Genomic DNA, 12,525 nt, shown 5'->3' on the forward strand with positions numbered 1-12,525 from the left:
CTTGGAGTGGCTGGGACATTTCTGAGATAATGACACAGAGAAGGGTGCCATATTTCCTACCTAATAATGGGACTCTCAGTCCCTTCCCAAACTAATTGGAAACATGCATTGCCTGCCAGTCCAGTGTCCAGTTTTATGGCACATTCAAGGATTGCAGTCCTCTAGATATGCAGCATTCTGTGGAAAGGTCTTTGCTGTTATGGATGATTCAAGGGTCCTCATCAATGGTGCCCATAAATGGTACTAGAGCAGGTTCTAGTGAATATAAGCTTTTGTTGGTTTTCTGTTTATACCTGCAGCATCTTAACTCACAAGGAAGCTAGGTGAATTCACAACACTTGAAAGTGCTTAGCTCTCAGATTATCTATGTCAAAGGTTCTCAACCTTTTTTGTTCTTAGCCTTTTTATTGGGGTCATAGACCCCATTAGTCATCTGATGTTGCTTATGGACTCTTCAGAATAGTATTTTTAAATTTCTAAAATAAAATGCAGTGGATCATAAAGGAAAGCAAAGGTTAGTGAAAATAAAGACATAATTTTTTTCCTATCCACAGACCCACTGAAATCTACCCTGATCTACAGTCTTGAGAAATTTCATTTGACCATTAGGAAAAGTAATATTCCAGAGGATCCTTTCTAAATGACTTACTGACCACATTTCTGTTTATATCTAAGAAAACCTCAAATTTCAGAGTTAGGATCAGATTTACTTGGCTTTCTTATTTTCCATTATTCCAGTTTGGGGGATAGAGAGCAGAATACCTAGCTTCTTTTGTCTATTTTCCTCACCCACCTTTGTTGGAATAACTTTTGGCCCGTTGATACTGTTTAGTTGCTTGGGTCAGGGAATCAGATGGGAGATGCTTAGTTCTCATGAAATTCTTGCTTTTTTCTCCTTTATCAAAGAGCCAGCCCCTGGGAAACAAGGTGGAAATGGAGATTGTGAGCATGCTGGAACAAAATACAACTCTTTTAAAATTTGGATATCACTTTACACAACAAGGCCCTCGGCTCCGGGCTTCTAATGCCATGATGAATAATAATGACCTTGGTAAGTTAGCCAGCCCTGTTCAGTATTTTGAAGCACTGAAGAAAGATGCCTCTAAATTAAAAAAAAAAAGACATAAATTTCCCTTATGAATCTAGGAGAAGGTAAGGAAGTGAGAAGCAGTGATACCAATAAAAAATGCTTTCTTTCAATCCCAGAATTATTACTTTTTTAAAGGCAACCTCTGGCCAATTTCTGTGTTGAGAACTATGTAGGGATATAAGAGTTTATCAAGAAGAACTCCTCCAAAAAAAATTCAGCTCACAGACTGAGCTTATATAAGTCATACCTCCTTTGTGAAGTTTCCCTAAGAATCTTAGCCTACCCTGACCTTTCCCTTTTATGAACTCTTGTAGTACCTCTAAACCCTAACAGTCTAATATAAGGTTCTTCCATGTATACTGTCTTATCCTGCCATTTTGATTTTAGGCTCAGTAAGGGAAATTAAGCTTTCCACTTCTCTTAAATCACCCACAGCACCTAGTTGGGGTGCTAAACACACCACCATAGGCAATAAATATTTGTTGAATTAACCTGAATCGACTGTCTAGTAGAAGCATCCAAAGGTCTTTTTTTTTATCCCAAAAGGTTAAGAAGCATCTAGTCTCATGGGGCTTGAGGATGTAGAGTCCTTAAATACGAATCATCCTCTTTGGGTAGCATTGTATCAGTCATTCAGGGGATGACCACTGAATTAGAACCATAGATGACAGGAACCCAACAGTTGATTGAGGCCAGATCCCTCATTATATAGTGGTGATTTCTGCTTCTGTTCTTCTGGACCCCAGAAGTTCTTAACCTTTCTCAGTGTGTCCTATATTCTTTTGGCAGTCTGGGGAAGCCTTTATATATATCTCTTCTCACAATATTGCTTTTATATCATAAAAATAACAAAACAGTTATGCTAAAAATATGATTTCTTCCCCATCCGAGTTTACAAAACCCCTTACATTCACTCATGAACCACCTGGTTTTCTGTTGGGTTCTGTGGATGCCAGGCTAAGAAGCCTTGCCCTAGATGGTGGAAAATAAGAATAATCCACATAGATAGTAATTTATAGGCTATGAAGTGCTCTGATTGCAGATCATGGAAGAAGAGTTGGAAGAGTCCACACAAGTCATTGAGTCCAACCTACAAATGGAAGGAATCTCTACCACACCCAACAAGTAGTTGGCTAGGGTTGTCTGGCAGATAGGATTACTAATAATTAATTAAGTAGGCACTTAATAAATTGCATATTCCCTTCCTTCTTAAAAGCTACAATGAAATCTAGGCAAACTATATCTACAACATCACCCTCATCTACTAGCAATAATTTTAACAAAAGGAAATGAGGTTAATTGGGGTTGATTTGTTGGTTTTTTGTTATCATCATTGCTCCTTCTAGTTTTTCACCAACCATCTCTTTAATTATTTGTTCTAGAATTTTTCTGGGAATCTCAGGACCATACTCCAGAGCTTGTAGTCTGCAGGGGCTGTTCTCTTCCCTTTTTTTGAAAATTGAGACATTTGTCCATCTCTGGGGTTGTGTTCTTGTTCTCTCTGTCTCTGTCTCTCTCTGTTTCTTCTCTCTATTTCCCTTCCCTCCTTCCCCCTCCCCTCCCCCTCCTCCTTCTCTCTCTCTCTCTCTCTGTCTCTCTGTCTCTGTCTCTCTCTATCTCTCTCTGTCTCTCTCCTCTCTCCCTCTTCCTCCCTTTCTCTCTCTCTCTTTAGGAGAACTCTTTTCTTCATAACAACTTCAGCTCATACTAGGATGCAGAAAACAGTCACTCACTTGTGCAGAAATATAAATATTACATTCTCTATGCAAGTCCCTGAACAATTTCCCTTCCTCTTTTAATACTAGTTGGAATTTTCAGCCTTGGGGTGGCTAGGTGGTACAGTGAGTAGAGTGCTGGCCTTGGAGTCAGGAGGACCTGAGTTTGGATCCGATCTCAGATACTCAACACACACAAACAAAAAACCTAGCTGTGTGACCTTGGGCAAGTTACTTAAACCCAATCGCCCTCCAAAAAGCAAAAAAAAAATTTAGCCTTGGTTGTTTGTGTTTTAACTTTATGGATATCCTCACTTTGACCTTAACTTTATCCATCTCCCCCTTAGCCCTGCACAAACTTCTATATTTATTTCATCAATTTACTACACCCACTAGTCTCTCTATTGATTTGCTTTACTCTTAAACTTTAGGCATTTGAGTATAGACAATTGAGATTGAGTTTTACTAATGGCTCTTTTCTTAGATTTTGTCATTTTTTTTTTACTTACCTTATGTTGCCAATTCCCTATCCTTTTTCTTCTAGAATCTTTCTTCAGGTTGTATTCTCTAATCTACCTGCCCTCCTTATATCCTCCTTTTATGTCCTCCTTAATTCTTTTATATCCTACTTAAAATACTTCCCTTTCAACCTAGAAGTAGAATCCGGGCCAGAATTTGGTCCTGGAGATTTTTAATTTTAATTTCATGAAATTTTCCCCAAATTTCACAAATTTTTTCGCCCTAAATTCAATCTCTGACCTATTTCATTGGTCCAGAGTCATCTGTCAGTCACCTACATAATTCCCTTCTCTCTCTTCTGCTCCTTCTCTTGCAAAAGTTAGAGGTAGCAGACTGGGAGCAATTCAGTGCTCTTTCCACTCTGCCGTAATTGCTGATGTGGGAACTTAATAAAGGGAATAGACCTTGAAAACTGGGTTGTGGAATGTCCCAGGGAAATATGCACAGTCCCACATTGGGGTTTTCCATGTTTCATTGATAAAACCAAAACTTAAAAAATTCCTAAATGAATAGATTTCAGATTCATAGTAGGTATCAGATGATGTGGGAACCGTGGCCACACCGTGGCTTTAAAATAAAAAATTTGTCCCATGCACTAAGCTACTTAAAAACATTTTTCCATAATAGGGGGAAATTCTAGGTCTGATATTCTGTAAACTTCTTCCTTCAAAAGTGAAATTTAACTAGAAAATATTCATTTTATGCTTATGATGAAAACTAAAATTAGGTGTAAATGCTGGTTTAAAGGAAATGTACTTACATAGTTTCTTTGGAACTTTATGGGACTTATTCCAATGGCTCAGCTCAGCTGGAGGGTTCCCAAATGTAGGCATGTTTATTGTTATTCTATTCAGCATGTGACCCTTGGCAAGAGAGATGAGATTGTGGAGTTCAATTTTTCTGAGCCTGAAGTAGCAATACATGTGTCACAGTAGTGAGGCTTTGCAAAAGAGATTCAGAATAACAGATTTTCATGAATCAAATATGGATATCACTAGTAATAATGAATCAAATTTATATTACGTTTTCCCCCAAACACAGCTAGTATTTTAGAATCTATATTGAACCCAGATCTTCTGACTCCAAGTCCAGTCCTATTTAAAAAATTATTTAGTACACAGCAGCATCACAATTCTTGGGTTCCTAGATTCCAATTTTCAAAAAACCAGTGTGTCTAAAATATCTTGGAGAGTTTAATTTTCATTCTTTATTTAAATGATCAACAACTTAGGGGTGCTTGAATCTGATAATTTGCTCCATCAATACATTTGTCAAGTCATCAAACAATAATACAGTATGTCTTTAGGCAAGTTCATGCATGCTCAATTCAGAATGATCAACTGTAACACAATTGTTAACCCACATAGTTTTGATCTGAGGGTAAGAGAAGGCACAAAAATGGAGTCCCTGAAAACTAGGTAGTGAAAAAGTGAATCTTAGAGATATTCCTGAGTTGAGGGTCTTGGTATATTTTGAAAAGTATGGTTGATTGGTTGCATGTTACTATCCCTTAAGTGAATAAAACATAAAAATTTGATGGGCAAACGATACTTTTCCCAGTCTTTCTAGTGTTTCATGAGGGAATGAGATCCACATTACTATGAATTCCCATATTTTCTCCACTACTAGCACCATGGTAATATTATAACTGATGGTAAGGAATATCATTGATATAAAGAAGTCACCATCCAGGCTCTATTTTCAGTATTCATTTAGATTCATATTTGTCCAGAATTTTCCCTCTCCTCATCTTCCTCCTCCTCCCCCTCCTTCTTCTCTCTCTTTCTCTCCCCCTCCCCCTTTCTCTCTCCATCTCCTTCTCTCCCCCTCCCTTCCTTCTTTCTTCCTCTTCTCCCCTCTCACTTTCCTCTCCTTTCTCCCTCTTCCTTCCCACTTTCCCTAGCAGGGCAGATGAAATAAGGTCTGTACTTCCCCTCACAAAGGGCATTTCCCTTGGGAGGCATGAAATCAGCAATTAGAACTAGTAGTAAAATGATCACCCGGCAGTATTTCAGCCTCTAATAGCTGCTGCTCCTAGAGGAAGGATTTGGAGCACTGTAGTATCAATATTCCTTTTAGCATTTCTTCTTTTCTTTTAACCTCTTGGTTGACCTAGAAGATTTAGCACAAGCATTTTTCCCCAAAATGCAGTCACACCCTTTTAACTATTCTGTATGCAACAGCCGACAGGGAGCAACCAGGCGCTATGCTGATGGACTGTTTCCAACAGTGATACTTCAGTTGCCTCTTGTGTTGTAACTATTTATAGCTACATTAACTATGTTCCTTATTCTCTAAAAATATATTAGCAAAGACCTCCCCACTAGAAAAAAAATCGAAGTTAGAACTACAAGTCTGAAAATTATATTTCTGTTGTGGAAAGGAAAAGTAACAAGTTTAGGGCTGACAAATGTCCTTTTCTATGAAAGTCATTAGTTCCCTCCAGAGGACACAAAGAATATCTAGTGATGGCATCTTGCTCAGAATCCCGTTCTGCCATTTGTATCCTTCTATGAACTTAAAAAAAAAAGAGGCAGGGGGGAGTGGAGGATAAGACACATGAGTCATTGGAATGCATTACTAAGATGAAGTATGACATTTCTGCTAGAGAATTCCAAGAAAAGGGAAGTCAGATCTTTTTTTTTTCTTTCTGGCATGGCATAAAAGCTGGGTGATGCTCTGAGGCATTCTGTAAATGTAGAAAATCCAGTTCCTGAACACCTTTCTTCCATTCACCCACTCTTCAGTCTTGGAAAGGGGGTGAATTTTAAGTCATTCACTGAATTATATCTATAAGTTTGAGACAAAAGATGGCCTAATTTACCATCACAAAACTATCATTCTGAGAGGGGAAGACCCTCAAAGTTTCTGGCCAGAATAGAAAACAGAGAATATACACTCATTCTAAACCATTAAAACTCTTTGAAAATGAAGGATGAGCAACAGCTATAAATTTACAACGCACTTATATAAAAGTGGCAGATTAGGAGGTATGCATATTTCAAAATTTAAAGCTAGAAGTGGTGTTGTATTATTACCTAATGAAAATTGCTGATATGTGATTACTTAGTTGATAATACAACTACTGCAGTTTTTGTCATTTGGCACTATGTCTTGAAATTATTAAGTCTTAGGTTTCATTAACTGAAGCAATGTCTAGAATGAGCAAAGTCATATTTTTGTGCTGGTTCAACCATCTGAAATGTGGTGCTCAGTACTAGGCATTATGTATCATGAAGGACATTGACAAACTGGACTATAATTCAGAAGAAGAAGATGGGCATGTTGACAGGGCTTGATTGGCATATCAGAGAGGAAGAACTAGGAATGTTCCAGCTGGAACAGAGAATACTTAGTGGGGGAGATGATAGTTGTCTTTAAGTATCTGAAAGGCTGACACATGAAAGAGTGATTAGATTTTTTGTTACTTGGCCTCAGAAAGCAAAACTTCAACCTGTATGTTGAAATTGCAGGGGCATATTTTAGTTTTAATTGGAAAAAGTTTTGCCCTAATAATCAGAGTTCTCCAAAAGTTGAATAGGATCCTCATTACTGGGGGTCTTGAAATAAAATAAGTTGGATGACCACTTGCCCGGGATGTTACCGTTCAGGTATGGGTTGGACCAGATGACTTCTCAGGTCCTTTCCAACTCTGAGGTCCTATGATTCTATTTAATTGTCAATCTGAAAGACTTTCTCATGGACAGTACTATTCATGTGGGATGTGTATTTCAAATGCTTTGTAAATTTGTGAATATTGGCATTCCCTATTCAATCCCTTCACATTTTAGAAGACAGTTTAAGAGTTGTGATTGTTTGATGAACCTCACAGCACTTAGGCTAGGCCAATCATTGGATGACAGGGTCCATTAGATGGGTGGGGTCCATTTCCAGGCCTTTCTAATTTCATAGGACCTGACCAAGCTTATGTTTTACTGGTATGGTCTTTGAGAGACCAGAGCTATCTGCATGGCACAAAAATCTGTCAGGAAGCATTATGACAATCCTTATCTATTCCCTAAATTTCAACTTAGAGGGGGTGGAGTCAAGATGGTGGAGTAGAAGCAGGACCTCCCCTGCTGCTCTGGCTTCTACAATCTATGTAAAAAGAGTACTCTAAACAAACTTTGGAGCTGCAGAACCCACAAAATGATACAGAGAAGCTAACCTCCTGCTGAGGACAGCCCGGCAGGCCGGCAGGAATAGGCCAGCTCAGTGCTCTGGGAGTCCAGCCCCATGCTGAGGCTTTAACCCCAGGGCATGAGGGACTCCAGATAAGCAGCAGCTGTGGCCGTTTCCAGATTTATCAACACATAGATGCAAAGGACAAAGTGAGAGGTCAGTGCAGTCTGGACTTTGGGACCCAGTAAGTGTGAGTGCCTGGATTTTGCCCCCCAGGGCGAGAAGCTGGTGAGATGCTGGCACAGTCAACTAGTGCCATGTGGTAGCTTCAGCTCCTGGTCTGCAGAGTGTAGGGGGACCAAGCACCAGTCTTGCTCTTGCTTTAACCTTCTTGGATCTGGCTTGCAGTCTAGGGTGGAGGTCCTGGGGTGTGTGTCCAGCTTGCCAGAGCATGTGGAGACCTCACAGAGGGCACCCATCTAATACCTCTGGCAACTGAGAAAACCCCAGCATTTGGGACGAAAGCTCCCCTGTCTGGTGGCAGAGTCCTACTGTGGCAAAAAGCCCAGGGGTCAAGTGACTGAGGGGTGACATGACCAGGCAAAGGAAACAAAGCAGACAGAAGATTCCAACATTAGACTCCTGTTTTGGGGACAAAAAGAAGCAAAACATGGAACAGGAGGAAGACAGTGAAGTCAGAACTCCTGTACCAAAAGCTTCAAAGGAAAACACGAGCTGGTTACAGGCCATAGAGGACCTCAAGAAGCAGATAAGAGAAGTGGAGGAAAAACTGGGAAGAGAAATTCAAAGAACAATGCAAGAAAATGACAAAACGAGAGTCAACAGCCTGACTGAGGAAAATACCACCTTAAAAAACAGACTGACTCAAATGGCAAAAGAGGCTCAAAAAGGCAATGAAGAGAAGAATTCCTTAAAAAGCCAAATTTGCCAGATGGAAAAAGAATGTCAAAAGCTCACTGAGGAGAATCATTGCTTTAGAATTAGATTGGAGCAAATGGAAGCTAATGACTTTATGAGAAATCAAGATGCTGTTAAACAGATCCAAACAAATGAAAGAATAAAAGGCAATGTGAAATATCTCATGGGAAAAACCACTGACCTGCAAAATAGATCCAGGAGAGATAATTTAAAAATTATTGGGCTACCTGAAAGCCATGATCAAAGTAGGAATCTAGAAATCATCCTCCAGGAAGTTCTCAAAGAAAACTGCCCTGATGTTTTAGAACCAGAGGGCCAAATAGAGGTTGAAAGAATCCACTGATCACCTCCTGAAAAAGATCCCCAAAAGAAAACTCCTAGGAATATTATAGCCAGGTTCAAGAATTCCCAGATTAAGGAGAGAATATTACAAGCAGCCAGGAAGAAACAATTCAAATATTGTGGAAACACAATCAGGATAACCCAGGATCTGGCAGCTTCTACAGGTCAAAGGATCTGGGATTAAAACCAAGAGTCACCTACCCAGCAAAACTGAGTATCATGTTTCAGGGGAAAATCATGGTCATTCAGTGGAATAGAGGAATTTCAAGCATTCTTGCTGAAAAAACCAAAGTTGAATAGAAAATTTGACATTCAGATACAAGAAGCAAGAGAAGCATGAGAAGGTAAACAGGGAAAATAAATCATAAGGAACTTATCAAAGTTACTATTAACATTCCTACATGGAAAAACAATAATTGTAACTTATGAAACTTTTCTCAGTAGTTGAAGGGAATAGAAAAAAATATATATATATGTATATACACATATATATGTCTATATATGAGGGTATATTGGCATATGAATACATATGTTAATGTGAGTATATATGTTTACAGGTATACATAGATAGAGGGCACAGAACCAATTTAACAGGAAGGGATGATACTTAAAAGGTGAAATTAAGAGGTGAGAGAAGAATATAATGAGAGGAGATGGGGAGAGACAGAATGGAGTAAACTATGTCATATAGAAGAGGCAAGGGAAAATGTTTACAATGGAGGGGAAGAATAGGAAGGCAAAAGGGAATGGGTCAACCTTATTCCCATTGAATTTGGCTTGAGGAGGGAATGAAATACACACTAAATAGGGTATCTCACCCTATAGGAGAGTAGGGGGGAAAGGGGATGGATGGTAGGGAGGGCAGGCTGGGAGGGAGGGAAGTTGGAAGCACCCACTTTTGAAAAGGGACAGGGTTGAGGCGGCCAGGGGGCTCAGTGAGTAAGAGCACTGGCTCCAGTGTCGGGATGAACTGGGGATCGAATCCGGGCTCAGACACTTAGCACCACACCCAGAAATAACTGGGCGTGTAACCCAGAAATAACTGGGCGTGTAACCTTGAGGAAGTTACTTAACCCTGATTGTTTAAAAAAAAAAAAAGAAAAGGGATGGGATGGGATCAAAGTAGAGAACAGAACAAGTGGCAGGTGGGATAGGAGGGAGGGAAATATAGTCAGTCTTTTATAATATATCTACTATGTTATTGTTTTGCATTAGCCACACATGTACAACCTATACTGAACTGCTTATCTTCCCAGTCAGGGTGGGTGACAAGGGAGGAAGGGAATGAATCTGGAATTCAAAGTTTTAAAATCAAATATTCAAATATGTATATATGTACTATTATTACTACTATTTTACATGTAATTGGGAAATAAGATATACAAGCACTGGGGCATAGAGATCCACTGGAAAAGTCGAAAGGGGTATGGGAGAAAATATGGGAGAGAGAAGATTGGAGGAGGGGATATCCTGTGGGACTGCTATTTTGGGGCAGTGGGTAGGGGGAAAATGGGGAGAAAATTTGTAACTCAGAATCTGTAGTTAATGAATGATGTAATTCAGAAGTTAATAAAGCATTTGAAAAATAAAAAAAATTATAAAAAAATTTCAACTTAGAAATTACCTAGGAATTTGTCTGTAATGTCCTTAGGGTGACACCTTATCCTCTTACTTTACCTCAGATAAAGATTTGATTGTGTGGCCTGGCTTGAAAGAGTTCCCTACTTCCCTTAACAGTATAAAAAGTATACTGAAAATTTGCTCAAATGACATTTTTGGGAAGTCCTTTGGATGAGGTCCAATATAAAATTTCTTTATACCAATGAGCAGGTCATGTATTTTTGTGTGGATATGTAATCATAATAAGGGCAGAACCACTGAATTCCAGAAATTACAGTCATTCAATTGCTGTGTCATTCTGTGTCCTGAGAGCTAGATCATACTTGAGTCCTGATGATAACCTTTATTAGGTGTCTGACATAACTCACCTCTATTTCTCTGTGTACCAGTATCATATCTATATGGCAAGATTCATGAAAAGGACAGCTTTTATTTGTATAGCTAAAGAAAAAAATTCATCTTTATACCACTTTTCCCAGCCATGATTTTTATGGGTCTCCTTGTTACACTTACATCCTCTTGCAGAACAGGGGTGACCAAAAGTTCTGTATGCACATATTCGATTATAAATCATTAGAGATAAACAGAAATGGAGTATACACCTTCTTTTGTTCCTTGGTGGTTCTTTCAGGTGCATGTGTGGCAACTGATAGAAGGTTTCCTGTCAGGAGACCAGTATCAGCCCATGAAAACAGGAGTGGATTAAATATTATGTCTCAAAGCCTTTAAATCTACTACAGAGACTAAATGAGGGATAAGTAAAAATTTTAAACCACATTCTCTTGTATTCATAAAAGAGAAGAAAAACAACAAAATGCAAATCCACAAATCCAACCCATTCCCATGCTGGGGAAGGTCAAGATTAAAAAAAAATCTACAAAATCTCCTGGGGGCTATCATAGATTCCTCTACCTTGATACAAGCTAGAATCAGTTTCTTGAAGGAGATAACTGTGTATGAGATTTTAAAGCAATAAGCAGGTTATTTTACATGTAGTAAAACCCTATAGCAGGCCTATGAGAACTTCTTGGCATGATGGCATACGCATGCAGAACTTTTATGTAGGGCTGAGTTTGTTGCTTTGCACCATGTTAATAAAGGTTCCTCCTGATTACCATCATCATTAACCCTTTTCATTAAGACCATCTGGGCCCAATGTATTATGGCATTCCAGAACTCCCGTCATATGGACGAGGTCTACCATTGTTTACCACACCTGAGTGGTTTTTGCCTTTGGTACTTAATACGTTTTAAGCATTGAGCAGCTACTGTCTCATTCAGTTTTTGTTGCAGCTCGTATGAATCGGTCTGGTGGTCTCTGGCATAGCCTCTCAACTCTGGAATGGGAAGATGTCTAAGTATAGACATATTTTATTCCCCATTTGGCAATAGCTTACCATCTATGCTACACAGGTGGTGCCTTCTGCTGCCACCTATTGGTGCCACACAGATTTGTATATATTCCTTTTTTCTTGTGGCTTTATCTTTCCTGCTCCTCACTCATCCGCAGACATTTAGGTATTTAAATATACTTTATCTAATCAGGTCTGTTACAGACAACACTTTTGACAAGTCATTCCATGAGCTAATGTCTTGGTTCTGCACCCTTCTGGCTACTGTCTTCCTATTTATGGCATTTATCTTCTTCAAATAATATGAACAATGTTTGAGTTTATGTTTGTCTTTGTAGAAATTGTGAAGTTACACAGTATGGAAGAATAAATGATGTTGCTTAATTTTTGTTCTAAAAATTCTGTGTATACATACACACATTGTATTTATATATATGTATGCTGTCTATACATGTATACATATATACATATGTAAATAAATATAATAAAAATAGCAAGATTTCAGAAATTTTAGGAATGTTTTCACCATAACGACATCCTAGTCTGGCATTTAATAGAAATTCCTTGATATTCATTACAAAGATATATTCAAACTCAGCTGATTTAATAGCTTCAATAGGTTAGGAAGAAGTAGTAAAGTTGGCCATGTCATACACTGGCTGCTCACATACCACAGGCCATGTCATACACTGGCTGTTCACACACCGTGGGCTATGTCATACACTGGCTGTTCACACACTGGCTGTTCACACACTGTGGGCTGTGTCATACACTGGCTATTCACACACTGCAGGCCATGTCATACACTGGCTGTTCACACACCATA

General features: G+C 38.9%; 1 protein-coding gene across 2 annotated transcripts in view; it reads left to right on the forward strand.

The window, feature by feature from the left end:
- Nucleotides 1–12,525, forward strand: part of TMOD1 (tropomodulin 1) — a 138,522-nt gene that overhangs the window by 123,928 nt on the left and 2,069 nt on the right. The window contains exon 9 of one of the 2 annotated variants that reach the window (XM_069095359.1): nt 907–1,051. The exons of the other annotated variant lie outside the window; for it this stretch is intronic. Within the exon in view, the coding sequence (XP_068951460.1) occupies nt 907–1,051 (145 nt within the window). The remainder of the gene's footprint in view (nt 1–906; nt 1,052–12,525) is intronic. 2 annotated transcript variants of the gene reach the window in all.

The sequence above is a fragment of the Petaurus breviceps genome, unplaced genomic scaffold (genome assembly GCF_028583685.1).
Source record: "Petaurus breviceps papuanus isolate PSGF00001 unplaced genomic scaffold, PetGlider_PUasm1.0 226, whole genome shotgun sequence".
Classification (NCBI taxonomy): Eukaryota; Metazoa; Chordata; class Mammalia; order Diprotodontia; family Petauridae; genus Petaurus; species Petaurus breviceps.